The following is a 19983-nucleotide window of genomic DNA, read 5'->3' as shown; positions in this document are numbered from 1 at the left end:
GACCTTTGATTGCACAGCCACTCAAAAAAAGTGGTATATGCTTTTTACCAGACCATCATATCCTCTAGTATTTTTCTAACTAACACTGAGCACGAATCCGATATCAGAATGACGCCATCGTATCTCATTTTTTTCTAACCTCAAAAATTTGGTGAAAATCCGTAAAAATTCAGGAAAATGCATATATTTATAAAGTAACCATATTGACTCCAAACTGCATTCTGTGAAGCCAAGCCGGTGAAATGGGTTTATAAATCTTCTGGAGTTAGCTCAGTTAGCTCTGCTCAAGAGTAGTGCGCAAGCCTGGATTTTGAATTATCGATCGGATAACTAGACCTATAAGACAAGACGACACTAAAACTCACCAAAACCTCGGAAGCATTCGGATCCTACACGGAGAGTTCGGTTTTGTTCGGCGAGAAGCGCTTTGCGGGAATTTTGAACATTATGAATAATCGAGAATCGAACAGTAATCACAGACAATAATTTTATTATGCGAAATTGTTAACAGTAGTTGACTGTTTTGGTTGTTCATTTTGTTTTTATAATTTTTGACTATTTTTAGAAATTGGCTATATTTAAAAATTGATCTATATCTGGCTGATATTTGGTAATATACCTATAAAGCCTAGTGATTAGCCTTACTAAAGTGATTTTAGTCAAAGTTGCATTGATTATTGGTGTAAATTAAAAATTGTTTCATTTGCAGATTGCATAATCACTATCTAATTTGATGCATAAGTGAGAACCATAGCTTTACTTGGAGAGAGCTCACTATTCTCAAACTGGTTGAAGCCTGGCGCATCCGCCACGACATCAGAAAAAAATACTTTTTATTTTTTTTTAATTAAATGAAAAACAAAAAGTCCGGCGACGACAGTTTTTAGAAGAGTCAATTAGCTATCTTTTAGTAAAAATAGCAACTTTCTAGAGCAAGTCATTACTTCAGTAGAGACGACACAGATAAACATTAGCATTTTATATATGTAGATTCTACTCTCAAATCTTTTATTAAAATATCAGTTCTTAAATTGAATCACATTTTCATGGGGAAATAAACATTTTGGGAAAATTTGTTAGCTTAATTACTGTAACATATTAGAAATAAAAAAACATTTATAGTTCTAATAATCACAGACTTTATTAGAATGTTGCAGTTTCTTATCAGAAACTTATGGCTGTTCTATGTCAAGAAAATACAGTAATTACAACAATACAATACAATAATTTTAACAATAAACAATACCACATTATACAGGTTAGTAGCATAAGTAGTACAAAATAAATATAAAACCCTTAACCAACAGTCAATACATATTTACTTAAGTAAGACCAAAAACAAACGAAATAAAGCCTTAAACCAATAACCTCTTTCACTTTGTTGGGAATAATTCTTGCTTATCCATTTTCCTTTTATGGCTCATTATATGGTCTTTTTACTGAACTATATCTAACCCAATCTATTTTACCTATGATTACGATAATAATTGTAAGTTTTTTTTCCACATACTCATTATATTTTCTTGGCGAATGCATAATTTATCTTGATCTTCTGTTTTTCATACCACAGTTTATAGCTTTCCTTAGTATCAAAGTCATAGGCAAAGTTATGTGTTTCCATTTCCAATTTTACTTCATGGTGTTTACCTTCAAATGTTGTTGCAATATACGGCAACTTCCACAAACTATATACAGACTACCATATTTAGAGTACACAGTGGGCAAATAATACGTTTCTTCTTATTATAGTGTTTTTCACAAAATTAAGTGAAACAATACAAATTAAAAAATAATCCAGTCTGTAATATTAATTATCAAAGTTCTATGAATCGCTGGATCCCCAAAACGCATTCACAAATTGTAAATCTTCTTTAAATGCTTTTAGTAGGTATTTTTTGTATTATTTTGAGTTTTAACTTTGTTTTTAAATAGGGCCATATTTACTCTGATAATTATAAAAGTGCCGTTGTTTACAAAGTCCATCAACGGCAAAGTTCAGCTGAGTTTGACGTATACCGCGGTTGCGCGGTTCAGCTTCCGAGTATTTTGTCCTTAGAGAAGGAAAGAGAGACTCTCTTTCCTTGTCTAGGGTATGGTGAGTTTTAGTGTCGTCTTATAAGACACTAGACGCTAGCTCCAGCTGTTCATTCGTACGGCTCCGTCCAAATTCATACGGGTCTCGTTTGCGCTCCCGTTCGACAATTGGCTAATCCTCAGAGTAAGGGCTAACCGATATTAATTTTAGAGTTGCGCTGTTGCGCCAGTCTCTGCCTATCAGACAAACTTATGTGAAATATACATGGACCGGTTATCTAGTTGTCTCTAACTCGGCTTCAACTCCAACACATTGCAGGGATAGGTGATAATCTGTATACAGGTTGTTAATTTGTTTATCACTCGCGGCAAGAGCTTTATGGTTGAAATATGGTAACCTCGGCCCGCTCGTCGATAGACGACGCGACGAGTCGGCAGAAAACCCTATAAGTGCGTCTCAATAGGCAGTGTTGCCATTCTGTTCCCCTATAAGTAACTGTTGAGTTAACAACCTGTATATTATTTGATATGTATATGGGAAAATGTAGTTGGAAATTTTTTTTAAAAAATGTTTTTTTTTTCATATGTAACACTATAATCTAATGTAAATAAAAATCTCCCTATACCGATTTTGGTTAAGATCCGTGCGATTTTCGAAATATTGAATTGTGCCAATCCGACGTCAGATCTCATAGCGGATTCGTGCTCAGCGTCGAAAAATGCTATAGGATATGCTGGTCTGGTAAAAGGCATAGGCCACTTTTCTTTTTCTTTGTGTGGCTGTGTTATCATCCGTCAAGAGAAATTGTGGTTAGAAATGTAAACTTTATAGACTATTCCAGAATGACGTCACTGACCGGTCAGCCATATTCGCTGGGAGGCACACAAACCAATTCATTTTCACGTTGTCCATATTATGTAAACACGTTAATCCAAGATTCAAACGAAGTTAAAACAGTGGAAAATGTTTCATAAAAATGTCTCATTTTTGTCGCGTTATTGAGCGTTATAATTATAATAAATCGAAAGATTATTAAGACTTCAACACCCTGTAGCTACGAAACAAAGCAGAATCGGACCTATGTTGATATGAAAAATACATCTTATTTTTACGTGAGGAATCTCCCCACGAGATACGGCACATGTTTTTGAAACACTCTATAGAATAATTGTTATTTAGAATGCTACTGCAATATTGGTCCAAAAGGAAGAAAATTTTACCCAGGTCTGCGACTAGTAGTCGCCAAGGAATGTTTTTTGAAGTGAAACTTCTTTACGCGCGATGGGACTAAAAACTGAAGACTGTGGCACAAGAGCTAGCGTCAAGAAAAGGGGTACCGTTGACTTGTTGATCTTGGAGCATCGTAACATGGACCCTGTGAGCTAGGGGGTTGAAACTCTCTCTTCTCGGTTAGATTATTTCATGAAATTTTCCCGTTTCGTGCACTACGAAACACCATCATCAATGAATCAAATAAAAAAATCGTATGATTTAAATGAAATTTGGTATGTCGATAGACTGGACCAAGGCCAACTTTACCGTGTACGGACACGTGTCACTTTGACAGTTACATTTGACGTAAGTAAGAAACGTCAAAAGTTGATTTGGTTTGGTGGTTAGGCTAATTGAGCGACGGTGCATAGGGTCCCACCCTGCAAAGTCGGATACGACGTTTCATTTACATCTTCATCAGGGTCGGATTATTAATATTGAAGAAAAATGTCGGTCGATTTCGGCATAATTGGGGACGGGTTACAGGATGACGCCCTCGATGTTTCGAACCGATGTCTCTAAATGAACGAAATCATTAAGATTTTTTTTAATTATGGGTCGATTGGAACAAAAATTGGCACGTGGATAGAGGTACCCGAATGGAGTTCTCAGACGGACAGGCAGACGAAATTAAGAATTGATTGTGCGCATATTTGAAGTTCCACTTCAAATATGCGCACATAGTATACACACTATTTTTTTACGGTTGGTACGAAAACTTGTTTATTTGTGGTTAGAATCAAACAGTTAAAATTAACACTACTAAAAGGAAAAATATAGACACAAAATATGTTTAAAAAAATTACTATTACTATTATTCTTAATACATATATTATAAATAAATAATATCATTATTTTTCCATAACAAAATGAACAGAAGGGCGTACTTTAGTGTTGTTACTATACGGTGGTCTTCCGTCGCAGTCAGCGTCATAAACTAGTTGCTATATCTGAAAGATTGATAGTGAAATCGCAGTCGAAGTTAAAAAGTAACAGTTAAGAGAATATCACGAACAGGTTTACTGTGAAATTATAACAATAGCATAACATTAACGGTATAACTCACGTTCACAAAATAATTTCGCGGCGAATAAAAATTCACGCTCACAGATATACCTGTTAATGCAAATTCACGTTTTAGCCCAACACTACTTTTTAGAAGTATTTCAGTTTATAAGAGAAATTCTACATATTTTATGTCTATAATTTAAACACTTGTTAATATCGCTAATTAAAATTTGATACTAATAGCACACGGATCCCAAAACATACATGTAAATATCCATTCATCATAATCCAACCTATGTAGAATGGACACAAACAGTAAATAGGTTTTTCTTTATCTTCCTTATCTGTCATAAAGTGGTTTTGTGCTGTCCTACCTATGAATGATATATTTATAGAGCAAAACAAAATAAAAAACAAACAGCTTGGACTAATGTGTATTACGTCTTAACGTCCATTGTCCAATAGTTATTGACGTTATTACTTAAATTATGAATGAATTATATAATATTTACCTTAATCATATCATGTAAGGAAGACATACTTCCTATACTAGCTGGATCCGGTGAAAGCGACGTTTCAGTTGGACGAGGCAGAGCTGGCGGCAAATCTCGCGGCCGCGGTGGTGCTGCTCTTTTCGCACCATTATAGCTGGGTGGTTGGGTACGTATAGGCATCGGGTTGGAAATTTCTAACCAGGGACGCTGTTTACCAGACGGAACAGGCGGTAAGGGAGCCTGTTTGATCGGCTATAAATATTTGTTTTCAATTATTGTAGAAGGCAACTAGGTCTAGAAGTCTAAATCTTTGGACAGTCGAGATTAATCCTAGTGGGAAAAATGTCGACGCAATCGATTCAAGAATTTCGACCAATTTCAGAGGAATAAATTTGCTAGGATATAAAAATTAAAGGCATCCGCTTTATCATTACCAGTTGGCCTACCCAAGTAGCATTTTTAGACACAAAATCTCTGCTGAGAAACGTTGCGAAACAGTTTCCTCACATTTTGGATACATATGTTTGGTAATATAAATCGCTTTTTGTTTCGAAACATTTTACCAAAATATGGTTTAACAGATGTGGCTCACATTTACAGATTTCGTAGCCGTTTAGTGCCTGAAAAATTTCTATAATATATTTGATATTCTATATTATATAATATATAATATAAATAAGAGAACATATCCTTACTTTATTATTTGGATTTTGTTCTGTAGTTTTTGCATTTAAGCATTCTTCAAGTTTTTATAGTACTATAATAATTAAAAAAGCAGAAGGAAGAACATATGGTGAGTAAAAATCAAATATATTATAAGAATATATTGCTAGTACCGCATATGCACAATAAGTGTAAAGTGAAGCTAAAAAAAAATAGGAATATCAATCTTGCATAAGTCTATCCTTTTGGTTCAACAGGATTTTCATGCACACGCGCCAAATTTCGAGTTGCCAAAACACAAGTTTTTTAGTTAAAAATATGATATAATGTAGATGATTTGTGTCCGACACCATGTCAATTTTATAAAATAATGAATTAACATTCCGCCATGTTGGCTAGTGATAGCGTTTTTAACTAAAAATATATGTTTTTATCGGCTGTTGAGCTTTTAAACTCAGAAGAACGCGTTCTACTTACATTGACTTATATATTTTTATTTTCAGAACCATGAGATAAAGAAATAAAAATAAAAATCTATATTTCAAACAAAAATATTTTGTAGCAACAAATAATTATATATAGAAGGGACATTAAAAATATGAAAGTACATTATTAAATTAAACGATGAATTTGCTTTTGCCAGACATTTTTTGTGCGAGAAAACCTAAAAACAAAGATTTTAAGACAAAAAAAAATGGCGGAGGATGACATTGTTGATGGTTGTTTTCATTTTGAAATCGACACACAGACATAGACTATTTTAGTTTGGTATTTTGTTTCTTCACATTTCGAAACAGTGGCTGCTGAAAACGGGAACATCTTGGACACAAATTGCAAAAAATGTTTCGAAACATTTGCACTAAAAGTTTTGATTCCGCATCGAAACATTTCAGGAAACGGCTAGTGCCTCCACATTGGAAATACATGTAATAAAGCCATATAAAATATACAGGTTTCGAAAATGTTTTCTATTTGTGGCATACCGTTTTGTGTCAAAAAACAGACACATTTATTAGAAACATCACCTAAAATGTGTCCAAAAATACTACTTTGGTAAGATTTGGCTGTTTTACATTAAATTGAATTATTGACAACGATTGTCTTTTTATTTAAAACTTTCACATTGTTTCTAAGGGTCAAAAAGATTTAGAATCAAGACCCTGTTAAATACAAATACATATACTGCTTTATAAAAAAAGTAAAAAAAATATAGTTTTTTATAAACAGCATTTCTTTTGTGTTTATTTAAAAAAGAAATGTTAAGACTATTTTATAGTCGTACATTAAAATAAAATTGTCATACCCTAGCTTGAATAGCTGGTGCACCATATGATATTTGGTCGGAATGTTGATCAACTAAAGAAGTAGGTAAGTCAATCAGTCTCTGTTGCTGAATAGTGTCACCTGGTCCCACATGGCTTATGTGGTTAAAATTGGTGGGAGCTGATATTAGCTTGGATAATCTATCGGTATTTCTGAAACGTTTGAGAGTTCTTTATAAAACTTTGCACTAGAATTGTAAAAAGTAACTCACAATCTACTTGAACGGTTTCCTTCTCTAAGAGAAAACCTTCTTCTAGGTTTTTGTATAACTCTGCCTTCATTATCCAAACTTACTATGTTTTCTAAATTAATTAACTCTCCTAAAATAATTTATTTTTAATTCATTACTAGTAAAATATAATAACAAACTTACGCTGATGAACATTTGACAAATATAAAAGGTGAGGTAAATCGTGTAAAACACACAAAGACAGACTGCCACTGTCATTCAAAGGTTTCGATCTTTTAATATTTAACGTTTGGACCCATTCACCAGTAGCACAATTGAATATATCTATATGAGTTTCACTATAGACTACTAAATGACCATCTCTGTAAGCTAAATATACATCATTATATTATTTAAATTACATTTATAAAAAAACTTACCAACTGCTGTCGGCACCGCAGGATACATTATCTCTCGGTCTCTGGACTTACGACCATGCTTATCCACATAAGCAGCCAAAGTACTAAAAACTAAAAGATATTCTCTTCTTGGCAACTCTATTACTTTTAGAGCTTCGACCGAACTACATGATAACGTAGCGCAAAGTGGATTTTCTGGATGAAGTAAAGCTAAAAGTAATATTTTTAAACATAAATACTTTTAAAGTTCATTGGTTTACCACAGTTTTAAAATTATAAAAATATTTTAAACACATTTAGTACTCATTAAGTTAAGTTTATATAGAAGCGAACTGCTAATGTAGCTAAATAAAATCTTTTATATACGTAATTTACATAGTAGCGAAAATTCGCAATGAATTCTAGAGATATAGGTGTTTTTAACATATATTGAAAACGTTACTTGAATGAAAAAATATACATTTTTGTATTTTCTTTTGCTAGAAAGGTTCATTTTTATATACATATTGTGTAATTGGCGATGCTAATTATTTTTGGCAAAAAAGTGTGCAGTAGGGTGGGCCGAAAACGACAATGTTTTTTTCCGAAAAACAAATTGGGCTATTATGGAAAAGTTGAGACTGATTGTGACTATGTTCTATGCCAAAAATTAAATTAAAAAAAAATTGACGGGCCCCTAGGGCTCAAAAAATAGATTCCTAAAATTTGCCAAGGCTAGTGCATAAATGACTATTGACTACTTTAATAAGATCCATATAAAGTGTGATTGAAATATTTCAATATTTAGCCCAGCCCCGTTCGCATATTTGTAAACAACGGCCATGATCGCGATTTGTTTCTAGGCCGAACGATGCCGCGTAAACAGCATACGATATCGCAAGTCCGTCGAGTAAATAGCATCCGTGAATCCAAATTTTAACTGCTTTAACTCCCCTTATAAACAGCAGACGATATCGCGAAATTTGTTGATTGGTTTCTCGTAATCAGCATTCAAGATCGCAAGATTCGCAAGTACAAGATGTCTACCAAAGAATACAGTACTGAATATTTTGCAAAAAAAATAATTTGCCCCAAACCACGAGTATATAAGCACAGATTATACAGATTATAAACTTATCGTCAAAAGCATTGTTTTTCGTGGTTCCAATTTTCGGTTTCGCGCACTAGTTAGGTTACTAGTTTGCGCACAAGCACGCCCACTTATGGCCTCTAAAATTGTGCACAGCGCCTGACCGACCTTGTGACCAGCCCAGTTATTACGCTGTTTAAACGGGAGTTTATTTTTGCGCACAAGAAAATTTACTCGTTTGCTCAACATCATAAAAAACAAATTTCGTACCACGAATTAGGGACAAGATTTTTATCTGTATACTTATAGGATACCTAATCTGTGATATAAGTTAAAATAAAGAAATTATTAGAACAAATTTCGTTAAAAAGAAGAAAATTGAGGTAAGTTACACAAATTAACCAGAGTAATTAGAAATTACTCAAAACAAATTAACTAAAAAAAAACAGATTATAAATCGAAACCAAAAAATGGCTGAAATGAATAAAGTTACAGAATGTTTTAAATTTCCAGGACATTTTACCCAATGCTTAGAGAATGGCCTGCTTTACTTCGAAAATTAAAAATAAAAACTACACTTTGTGTAGTTTCTTTGCAGGTAAAATTTGACTTTTTCTAGTACAAGATCAAGAAGATTGTAACTTAGTTCCTTCATGAATATTTTTTATAGTTAAGGACACATTTTTTTTAAGAAAAGTTAGGTATTAGAAATTTATATTGAGATGGAAAATATATTACATCTCTATTTTGTTTTAAGTAATTTGCATACGTATGTATGTTGGATGAACATAAAATAGTGTCATCTGTTAATCTATTTTCTGTTGATTTCTCGACACGATTTTAGGTTTTAATTTATAGTCATCTATAATAATCGAAATTTTTATGAATCAACAGCACGTCAACGTGTATTTTTTTCGTACGATCACCAAAGTTAAGCATATTGCTGCTTAACGTGGTGCGTATAACTGCTGCGTGGTTGTTATTGGAAGAGGTGGCCGCTTGAAAAAAAACCTTTTTTTATTTTTAGCTCGTTTAATTTGTGTTGACAAACATAATTTGCCATCCTGAATGCTGATTACGAGCAACCCATTAATAAATTTCGCGATATCGTCTGGTGTTTATAAGGTGTTAAGGCAGTTAAAATTCGGAGCCACGGATCCTATTTACCATACGGATTTGCGATATCGTATGCTGTTTACGCGGTATCGTTCGGCCTAGAACCGAATCGCGATCATGGACGTCGCGTCGTTTACAAATATGCGCTCCGCTCCTGTTAAAACAAAAATTGTGTCCAGCTTTTTGCTTAATTCAACATTCACAGTTGTGAAATATGAAAATATGTGAATAAATGTTTTCATATTTAGTTGAATGTGAAATCAACCCCGAACGAGTTCCGAGCTAAACTTCATTCATAAGTGATATTCTATATCTGGAATCTTCCTGGTTTTGTCACAGAAAGATTATCTAATAATCGGTTAGTAATAGACGTTCATTAATCGTCTATTTAAAACGGAATAATCCACAGCAAGTTTTATAAAAGACCACAGGAAAAAACTGAGGGGCTCTTGCAGATACTGACTTTTCTTTTATAAAATAAAGTAAAGATTTCAGTTAACGTCTCCTTTTTGCTGCCAGGGCTAATCTGGACGGGCCTCCTTTGTTTACCCGGAATCCGAACCGCGGTCCTCGGCCATATCACGGTCAAAGGCCTACCGACTTAGGAAGTATCTAAATCAACTCTTACTCACGAGATATCCGATCTCATCCGGCCTCGAACCGGCGTGAATGAGCAGTGTGTATCAATAGATTTTACACTTTTCCCTTGAACAACAGCACGATACAGAGTTTCGAACCGGTCCCCCGTCCATCCACCAGTATCGCCTTACGTCCCTTAACTTCGGTGTTCTAATGGGAACCGGTGTTTCAACGTAGCTAGGCCGTTGCTCTCTTTTATAAAATAAAATAAGTTTTTATTATCGGGAACATAGCGAACGCGGCGAATACTCTTAACACAGCCAGGCCAGTAAGCGAGGATAAAAATAGGGTATTACCTACGAATTCTTGACACCCGCGCCGATTGACGTGAAATTTTAACAGTGAATAGATATATGTATGAAACAAAAATTACATAGCAGGGATGTGTGCTTTCACCCTGGGGGTGAGTAGCAACCCTTCTCGGGGGTGAAAAATAAATCACCTATTTTAATTACAAAAATCAATACAGGGATGAATTCGAAGCAAAAAGTGTTCTCTAACATTTTTTCAGAAAATTAGTAATTTCCGAGTTATTTAGGATTGAAAATGTTAATTTTTCATCTAAAAACTGCATATTTTTCTGCCATTTTTTATAAATAACTCGAAAATCTTGCGTTTTATCGCAAAACTCATATAAAGCAAAAATGAAGCTTTTGGAATAACGAATCGATTATATATTTTTGTTGATTACCGTAGGTGTAATAATTGCCGAGTTATCAATCTGTAAAGTTGATTTTTTATTTTTCGAAAACTAAATTGCAACATTTTACCGCAAAATAATGGCGAAAGAACACATTTTTCGAAGAAAATGAATATGGCCGTTTTTAAAGTGCTTGAAAAGACCTTTTAAATGTCTTTTTTAAGGGTCTTTTCAAGTTTGTAGCTCAAAAACTTGCGGAGTTATGATAAAAATAAAATGGCCACCTCATTTTTTCCAAAAAATATTAACAACAAAATCTACGACTAAAATCATAAAAATAAAAACTATCAGTTTGTAGAAAATTACACAAGCTACAAATTAACCTCTACAGTTACACAGTCTTGAACTCTTCATTTTCACGAGATTTTTGGGTTTTAGGGCCTCAAAGAAGGTGGTCCTTACACGCAAGTCAAACTAATAAAACGTAATATCTACGAAATAGAGATCTACAGAAAAATTGAAAGAGAGTAAAAATATTGCAAAAAAGACCTTCAATTTTACTCTTTTGCATTTTTTACGTATCTTGCTCTAAAATAAAAAATAAAAATTTTTCATTATTTTCAACTTTTTTCCAAATTTAGGCATTCTAAACCGCTCGAACTTGCAGAGCCCATTGTTAGTACTTAAATATAGCCAACTGTACATGTATTACGCTTAGTTTTATTTTTATGATTTTAGTCATAGATTTTGTTGTTCATTTTTTTTTCTTAAATAATGAGGTGACCATTTTATTTTTATCATAACTCCGCGAGTTTTTGAGCTACAAACTTTTTTAAAAAAGCATTTAAAAGGTCATATTCATTTTCTTCGAAAATGTATTCTTTCGCATTATTTTACGATAAAATGTTGTAATTTAGTTTTCGAAAAATAAAAAATCATCTTTACGGAGTGATAACTCGGCTATTGTTACACCTACGGTAATCAACAAAAAATGGATCATTTAGTTATTCCAAAAGCTTCATTTTTGCTTTATATGAGTTTTGCGATAAAACGCAACGTTTCCGAGTTATTTATAAAAAATAGCAGAAAAATATGCAGTTTTTAGACGAAAAATCAACATTTTGAATCCTAAATAACTCGGAAAATAATAATTTTCTAAAAAAATGTTATAGAACATTTTTTGCTTAGAATTCTTCCTTTTATTGATTTTTGCAATTAAAATGGGCGATTTATTTTTGACCCCCGAGAAGGGGTGGCGCTCACCCCCAGGGTGAAAGCACTCATCCCTACTATGTAACTTTGGTTTCTTACATATATCTCTATTCATTGTAAAAATTTCACGTCAATCGGTGCAGGTGTTCAGAATTCGGACCCTAAAACCCTCGCTTACTGGCCTAAGCGGATATTTGCGATAAAATAAAAAACGATCTGTTAATGCACCTTAATAATTTAAATTATATTTTATCGGAGGAGCTAGGCTAAAGGTTCAGATATATTCATGTTTTCTTTGTGTAATAAATAGGCGTCTAGTTAACTTTTTCTTACCAGCCAATAGAATTGCACAAAATAAATGCATGCAAACTCACATTATTATAATTAAATATATAAAAGGTAGTCCAATAAGAGAACGACGGCTGTAATTCAGAAATCGTTAATGATAGAATTCAAGAAAAATATATTTATACCGATACGTAAATCGGCCAATTAAAACCAATTATTTAATTTTATTTCGTTGTTAGGTACGTCAGCAAATAACAAACATTATTTCTTATTGCATGTTATTTTTCTGTTTAAACCCTAGATCATATAATTAATATTATATTATTACGTGGATAAGTATATCACTATGGAAACTGTCGCAAGCATATCAACGACTTCCATTTATCTCCTTTTTTTGTTGCACACGAGGTCCTTCTACTCTATCCATCCTTGTCGAGGACATATCGTCCGCGCGCCAAATTTGAATATTAATTTTAAAAATTTAATTTGTAAAATGCTTATATTTGAACAATAAATTGAATGTTTACTGTCACAAAAATTAAATTACATAAAAAATACAGAATTTAGCCACTCTGTACGAATATCAATATTCTTAGGAAATCTAACCAGAAAGTATGCATGTAGCTTAATATAAATAAAAGAACAACTGAATACTTTACTTGCCTATGAAAAGATAATTCGAGAACCTTTATATTAGAACTTTCACACACTAAACACTTTCTAGTCATTTTTACGAGTATTGTAATCGCAAATCATCTTCCGATGCACGTCATCAATCATATCGACATTGACATTAAAGTTTATAAACCTGACTAAATGAAATTTTGGCAAAAATGTTTAAATTTGTTGTATAATTTAAGATACCGAGCAGCTCTTCATTTTACTTTATAGAACAAATGATTGTAACAGATATTTTATTTAGATTAAAGCTGTAAAAACTAGTTTAAACCGAATTTTATTATCGCTATGTTGGTCACATTGCGCCGTGTTCAGCAATGTTGTCCTTATTATTTCCTTCCTATTATTTGACAATTATCCTAGGGTTAGTGCCCAACCATAATTTTGGAAATACGTGCAACTTTTAATGTGCATGCACAAAGTAAGGTCCCCGAGAAAGACAAACCTGTTGAACATTTCATAAGGGCAATAAAGAAGGTTTGAAAATGGTATGTCGTGATGTTGGAGACATATTTTTTAATGCTAAACTTATGGCGTTGATTTATCCACGTAAGTATATAATATGATCTAGGGTTTAGGGTTTAAACACACAAAATAACAAATAAGAATTCGTAAACAACACTACACGCAGTCAACAACTTACACATAGTTAATTCTCCACTTTGAATATTATATATCGTAAAAGAAGATGGCGATCCAACGCATAATTTTCCGTCAGAGAAAAGTTGAAGCGATTGCACATTAATTGGAATGCTAATCTCATGAGCTCTTTGATGACGCGTTCTTGTTCTCGTAATTTCATAAATAACTATCACTGAAGAGTTCTAGAACGAAATTTTTATAGTATATTAGAAAAATATAAATATAATCGAAACTTACTTGTTTTTTAATAGCAATACACAAAACAAAAGTAAGTGGCGCCATTAAAATAGGCCCTACTGTAAGAACAGAACACCCTTTGCTTTCTGTCACCTTAATCCATTCGACTTCATCACCATCTAAAGCCCTAATAGGCACTAATCGCACCTGCTTCTGCTTCCCACTAACAACAACCTACAAACGATGAATTAATTTTCTTCTTGGAATGCGATGCTCTGTACGGCGACTTAAGCAACCGAATTAATAATAAATGTTAAAGATACACACAAGGCAGCGTTATTTAAGTAGTTAAAATTTGCAATAAGCCGAAATTTAATAAAAATTGTAATTATCCTTTTATTTGGATATTTACACCAGTTATTTTAATATCCAAAAAAGATCCTTTTATATAAATGGATATTTCTATAAAAGGAATACAAATGGATATTAAAATAATTCGTGTATCTCAAAAAATCTTCAACTTTCTAAATGATCGATGATGACAGTATGTCTCTGGATAATCTTTACAAGAGATTTTTTTTAATATTATCATTTTGAGAAAAATGCGTTGTTTATAAAATAAATTTGAGTGTTCTATAATAGTAAATCCTGTTTTTACATATTTAAATTTCCATACCGTTTTAGAGAAATATAAAAAAATATGAAAATACGGTTGTATTTTTTAGACGTCTTAAAAATCAAACCGCGTTTATATGACATTATTATTTCATTTTCATGGTGGGTTCATACAGCCAAATAAAATAAAATAAGAATAAAATAAAATAAGAAATAAGGAATTCTTATTTGTGTGCGTTCATACAGTCAAATAAAATAAAATAAGAAATATATATTTGCTCATGCGCAGTACGATGAGGCTGGATAAAAGTTAACTTTTACGATTGTTTATAGTAATTTTACTATTTATAGTATATTTATTTATTCGTTGCCTACTATATTATACATTTTACTTATGTGAAATTATAAAATAAATTAAATCCAAACTGAAAATATTTGTAGGTTAGAATTAAGCGTGCGCAAAGCCGTTTTCACATAAAATAAAACAAGAAGTTAAAAGATAAAGACTTCTTATTTTATTTGTTATTTTATTTGACTGTATGAACGCACGTACGGTATCCCATATAACCAACTTTCTTATTTTATTTTATTTTATTCTTATTTTATTTTATTTGGCTGTATGAACCCACCATATTCTTATAGATAGATGGTTATTATTAAGTTCGACTAACGTAATATTTTTTGCTGTTGCAAAGTATCATCCTTTCCGATAACTAGTATAACCCTTTCTGTAACATTGAAGTAAATAAATTTTCTGGTACATTTTAATACAGCAAAAATTATGACTTTAATTAAAATTAATAGCCATCTATAGTCTAATTAATCTAATAAATTTAGACACAATGGGTCCTCGCAGCCGCAGTGGAGGGTAGAGTAGACCTTTTCGGTGTTGAGATTTGAACACCGGTGTTAGGTGTTGATGACCACTGGTGTTTCAGTCGGTGTACCGGTGTCAACACCGACGCTGGTGTTTATCTCAACACCGGTGTTCATTTCAACACTGGTGTTTATCTCGACACCGGTGTTCATCTACAACACCGGTGTTTATCTTGACACCGGTGTTTATCTCAACACCGGTGTTTACCTCGACACCGGTGTTTATCTCAACACCGGTATCGCGATGAACACCGGTGTCGAGATCAACACCGGTGTCGATGTCGATCGTCGATGGTGCCCTTTGTTTGTTTTTTAGTTTTTTAATGTTTTTTTTTTAGTTTATTTTACACCTACGAATTTTTATTTATGTTTTGTTTTAACCCGTTTACAAAACACCGGTGTCAATATCAAAACCGGTGTCGTAGTCAAAACCGGTATTGAGATGAACACCGGTCTCAAGACCAACACCGGTGTCGGTATCAACACCGGTGTCGACACCGGAACACCGGATAGTCTATATTTGACCACCGGTGTCAGACCAACACTGGTGTTAAAACGGTGTTCCGGTGTTTGGAACAGGCCTAGTGGAGGGTCCCACTGGGACCTACTTTTAGGGAATACAAATTTATGGTCTGTCCAACGACTCAGGGAAGACCTCGACAGACACGCAAAAAATCACAGAAAATACAATTTGCTTGTGAATTAAAATGACAGACTATATCAAGAAATGAAAACTAAATGGCATTACCATAGAAACTCGTTTTGATTTTTACGACTTATTTACGAAAAAATTCAACAGTATTTTCATTTTTTTATTGTTCTCTAAAACGATATGGAAATTTGAAAATGTCAAATACGTTTAAAATAAAATATACGGAGGGTACCGCTTAAATTCCTGTCCCGATATTGAAGGATGGCTACAGAATTTCAATGCATTTCCTACATAAGTCTATCCTTGTGTTGTTGGAGGTTTGACTAAACAAGGATAAACTTATGCCTAGAAACCATTCGACTCGATTTCCTGTCCTTCAATACTGGGACGTAAATCTTCTCATTGCTCTTATGGGGAGGCCGTCGTATATTTTATTTAAACGTATATGGAAAATGTAGAAATATAGGATTAACCATTTTAGAGCAAGTAATTTTTTTTTATAAACAATGCATTTTTCACAAAATGTTCATAAATAGTGTTTCCCCTCGTAAGACAATCCGTGGACACTCTATATATGAGAATAACAAGATGTTAAGTTTTTACACAGACTAACCTAAACAGATGCGACAAACAATGCAAATGTGAAAATTACATTTTGGCGAATGCGCCAGGCAAATTTTTCCGTTGGATTTGTCATATAGGCGAATTTTACAGCGGACCAGCAAAGTAACCTCCATTTGTTTACTAAGAAGCCACGCCTCCTTTGTGTAGAAAATAGAGAGGGAATTTTGTAGTTCGGAATCAAATAGAGATGATTTTAATTTCATTCGTTTTTTTTTCAATTTTTGATACATTCACAATCTATACCTACTAACATATAAAATTCTTAAGTGACCGACTCGCTGATTAATCACGATCCTGCTCAAACCACTCAACCTAAGAAGCTCAATTTTGGCATACAGGTTGATTCTAGGGTATAGAGGTTCGATAAGAAGAGATTTTTCGAAATTCTAGTTCCAAGGGGGTGAAACCATCCCTCAAATATTACAATATTTTTTATTTAAAAAACGGTCAAGTTTCCGAAAAAACGCTTAAACACGTATATTTTATTTTGTTTTTTTACATAATTTAAGATTTTTTAAAAATGTATACAGGGTGTTTCGAAAAATCTGGTCATTGATTAATCACGATCCTGCTTAAAGCGCTTGACGTAAAAAGCTGATTTTTGGAAAACGGATTGACATTAGGGTGTAGAGGTTCGATAAGAAGGGATTTTTCGAAACTCGAATTCTAAGGGTGTGAAACCACCCCTCAAATATTAGAATATTTTTTATTTAAAAACCGATGAGATTTTCGGAAAAGCTCTTAAAAACGTATATTTTATTTTGTTGTTTTACATATTTTAAGATTTTTTAAAAATTTATACAGGGTGTTTCATAAAATATGACCATTGAGTAATCACGATTCTGCTTAAACTGCTTGACGTTTAAAGCTGATGATTTTTGGCAAACGGATTGACTGTGGGGTGTAGAGATTCGATAAGGTGGGGTTTCTCGATTCCAAGAGGGTGAAAATGCCCCTCAAATGTTACAATATTTGTTTTGGTTTGGTTTGGAAACGCTTGGACACGCATAATTTATTTAGTTTTTTACATATTTTGAATTTTTTTAATAAAATTATACAGGGTGTTCCAAAAAGTTGGGTAATTGATTAACTACGATTCTGCTTAACTGCTTGACGTAAAAAAATTATTTTTGGCAAACAGATTTTTCGAAAGTCAAATTTCAACGAGATGAAACTACCCGTCAAATATTACCAAGTTATATAATAATATCGCCATATTGTTTTTTCTCAGGCTCAGGACATAAATGTGACAACATTTTATCCAGTTTGTATGTTAATGGAAATTCTTGCTTTGCTTTATCATCACCATTACAAATAATTCATTCGACACGAACGAAGTCGCGGGTACACGCTAGTAATTAATAATAACTAAAAGATATTAATACATTTTAAAAAAAGGTTTTTTACTATTAGGTATTTTTATGTATTTCTTATTTTATATTATATAATTTCTAACTATATAATTATTAGAAAGTGACTCCGCTGCTGGCGCCGGTTCCCTTAATGGTTGCCGGCTCCGGTTCCATTGACGGCTGAAAGAACGGCGGAAAGTAACGCCTGGCTATATATAGCCAATTTTGCGAGAGTAGCTGTGGCTCCGTTACTGAGACTGAGGCCATCACTTCGTGAACGAGAGGTCCGTGGTTCAAATCTCACGCCAAACCAGAATTTTTTTATTTTTTTACTGCTGTTTTTATTTAAAAAAAAACTGTAAATATTTAATAGCAATCAAAATACGGATTGCGTTGGTTTCACTCTTTTTGGTAGGGTTAGATTGATTATTTGGTGGAATTAGTTGCGTTGGTTAAGTTGGTTATTTGGTGGTGTTGATTGCATTGGATAGGTTTGCTATTTGGTGGGGTTGGTTTGGTTTTTACTAATTTACATTTGTTTAGCGTTGGTTAGTCTCTGGGGTAAGTTGACATTTTTATTTTCGGAGCCGGCATCTGTGCTCCCAAATTGTGGAACCCGGCGCCGGCAGCGGAGTCACTTCCTATACATATACTTCCGATTACAGTGTGGTCTGGGTCACAATTTCTTTCTTCTTAGTCTAAATACATTTGTAAAACATAAATAAGAGATAAAATTTGTTGACACACTCGACCTCCGTTTTCCGTTTATTATAGGCGCTCTGTGCTCTCAGCTCCATTGGAACGAACTATAATTATTATAATTATCCCTAAATTTCATCTCCCAAAAAGGGAAAAAGTCGGTACAAACATCCCGTAAAAATTGGTTCTGGGAGTTTAATATTTTGCACAAAGGTAAATTCATCCCCTAAAGAGGTGAAATTAGTGGTGGAAATTTATATAAAAATTTGTAAAAATCTCGTCCTAAGAATATACAATAATTTTGTTATTAATAATTTCAAAAGGTTTATTAAGTAACGCAATGGCTATATGAGGGGCGACTATGAAAATTCATCCCCGAGGAGGGTAAAATTAGGGCTGAACAATTATAAAGCAAAACATAAAATAAAAACCTGTTCATTCAAAACATTACACAATAAAGGTTTTTCTAGGGATTCAATAAAAAAATCCATCCCTTAAAATAAGGGAAAAAATGATTGCAAATATTCGTTAATATTTCGGTGTGGCATACTTACGAAGCGTTTTCTCGAAACTCATTTCCTAACGGGGTAAAATTAAGGGCAAAATTTTATGAAAATTCGTTACTACTATGTGGTTTTGAAGTACATAAGATTTATGAATTAAAATTTGGCCAAATATGCTTAAGTATAATTGGGAAGCAATAGTATAGAGTAGAAGAAACGATTTTTGAAAATTCCTCATCTCGGGGATGATATAGGGGTGAAAGTTGGCATGAAAATTTATTACTACCTAGCATAGAAGTTAGAAGTATAACATTTTTACAAAGTTTATGTAGTTAATAAGTCGATTATTTGATCGAACTGTATGTCTATTTAAATTCGCTTTTTTCGTATTAGAAAATCTAGGTATTTTCGGAAAAAAACACCCACAGTTTTTGATATAATTTAGTCCTAGAAAATCTAAAAAATGTATCTTCTTCAGTTTTTAGTGAAATGTTTTCTCATCCATTGAAAGCACATTTTTTTAAAAGCATTTTAAATAAAATCAAAACAAGAAACTTAAACTGAATAGCTGAATTAACTAAAACAATACTAAGAACACCGTGAACTAACTAAATGTAAACCAACAAAAACCAACAGAAAATTAAAATCGGAAACAACTAATAATAATGATGTATGTAATATCCATGTGAAACAACTGAAGAAACTGACTTAAAAATCCTCTGAAAAGTGAAAACCTTCAATATTCCCATCTTAGATTCCCATATTCTTTTTTCTAGGACACTGTTGCCAATTCTACTTACCAATTTGTATAAACTATA

General features: G+C 33.0%; 1 protein-coding gene across 3 annotated transcripts in view; it reads right to left on the bottom strand.

The window, feature by feature from the left end:
• Positions 1 to 19983, bottom strand: part of LOC115886266 (serine/threonine-protein kinase Genghis Khan) — a 94730-nt gene that overhangs the window by 1404 nt on the left and 73343 nt on the right. For 2 of the 3 annotated variants that reach the window (XM_030905358.1, XM_030905359.1), the window contains 7 exons: positions 13905 to 14078; positions 13669 to 13849; positions 7405 to 7593; positions 7169 to 7354; positions 7007 to 7115; positions 6776 to 6947; positions 4828 to 5061 (listed from right to left, as the gene is read on the bottom strand). In XM_030905358.1, coding sequence (XP_030761218.1) covers positions 4828 to 5061; positions 6776 to 6947; positions 7007 to 7115; positions 7169 to 7354; positions 7405 to 7593; positions 13669 to 13849; positions 13905 to 14078 — 1245 coding nt within the window. Of the gene's footprint in view, positions 1 to 4579; positions 4690 to 4827; positions 5062 to 6775; positions 6948 to 7006; positions 7116 to 7168; positions 7355 to 7404; positions 7594 to 13668; positions 13850 to 13904; positions 14079 to 19983 lie in introns of all 3 variants that reach the window. The other variant, XR_004050865.1, reaches the window with a different exon arrangement.

This window comes from Sitophilus oryzae, unplaced genomic scaffold (assembly GCF_002938485.1).
Source record: "Sitophilus oryzae breed Bouriz unplaced genomic scaffold, Soryzae_2.0 scaffold_476_pilon_pilon, whole genome shotgun sequence".
NCBI classification, from domain to species: domain Eukaryota; kingdom Metazoa; phylum Arthropoda; class Insecta; order Coleoptera; family Curculionidae; genus Sitophilus; species Sitophilus oryzae.
Note: the sequence above shows the minus strand (reverse complement) of the source record. Positions and strands in the feature narration are given on the sequence as shown.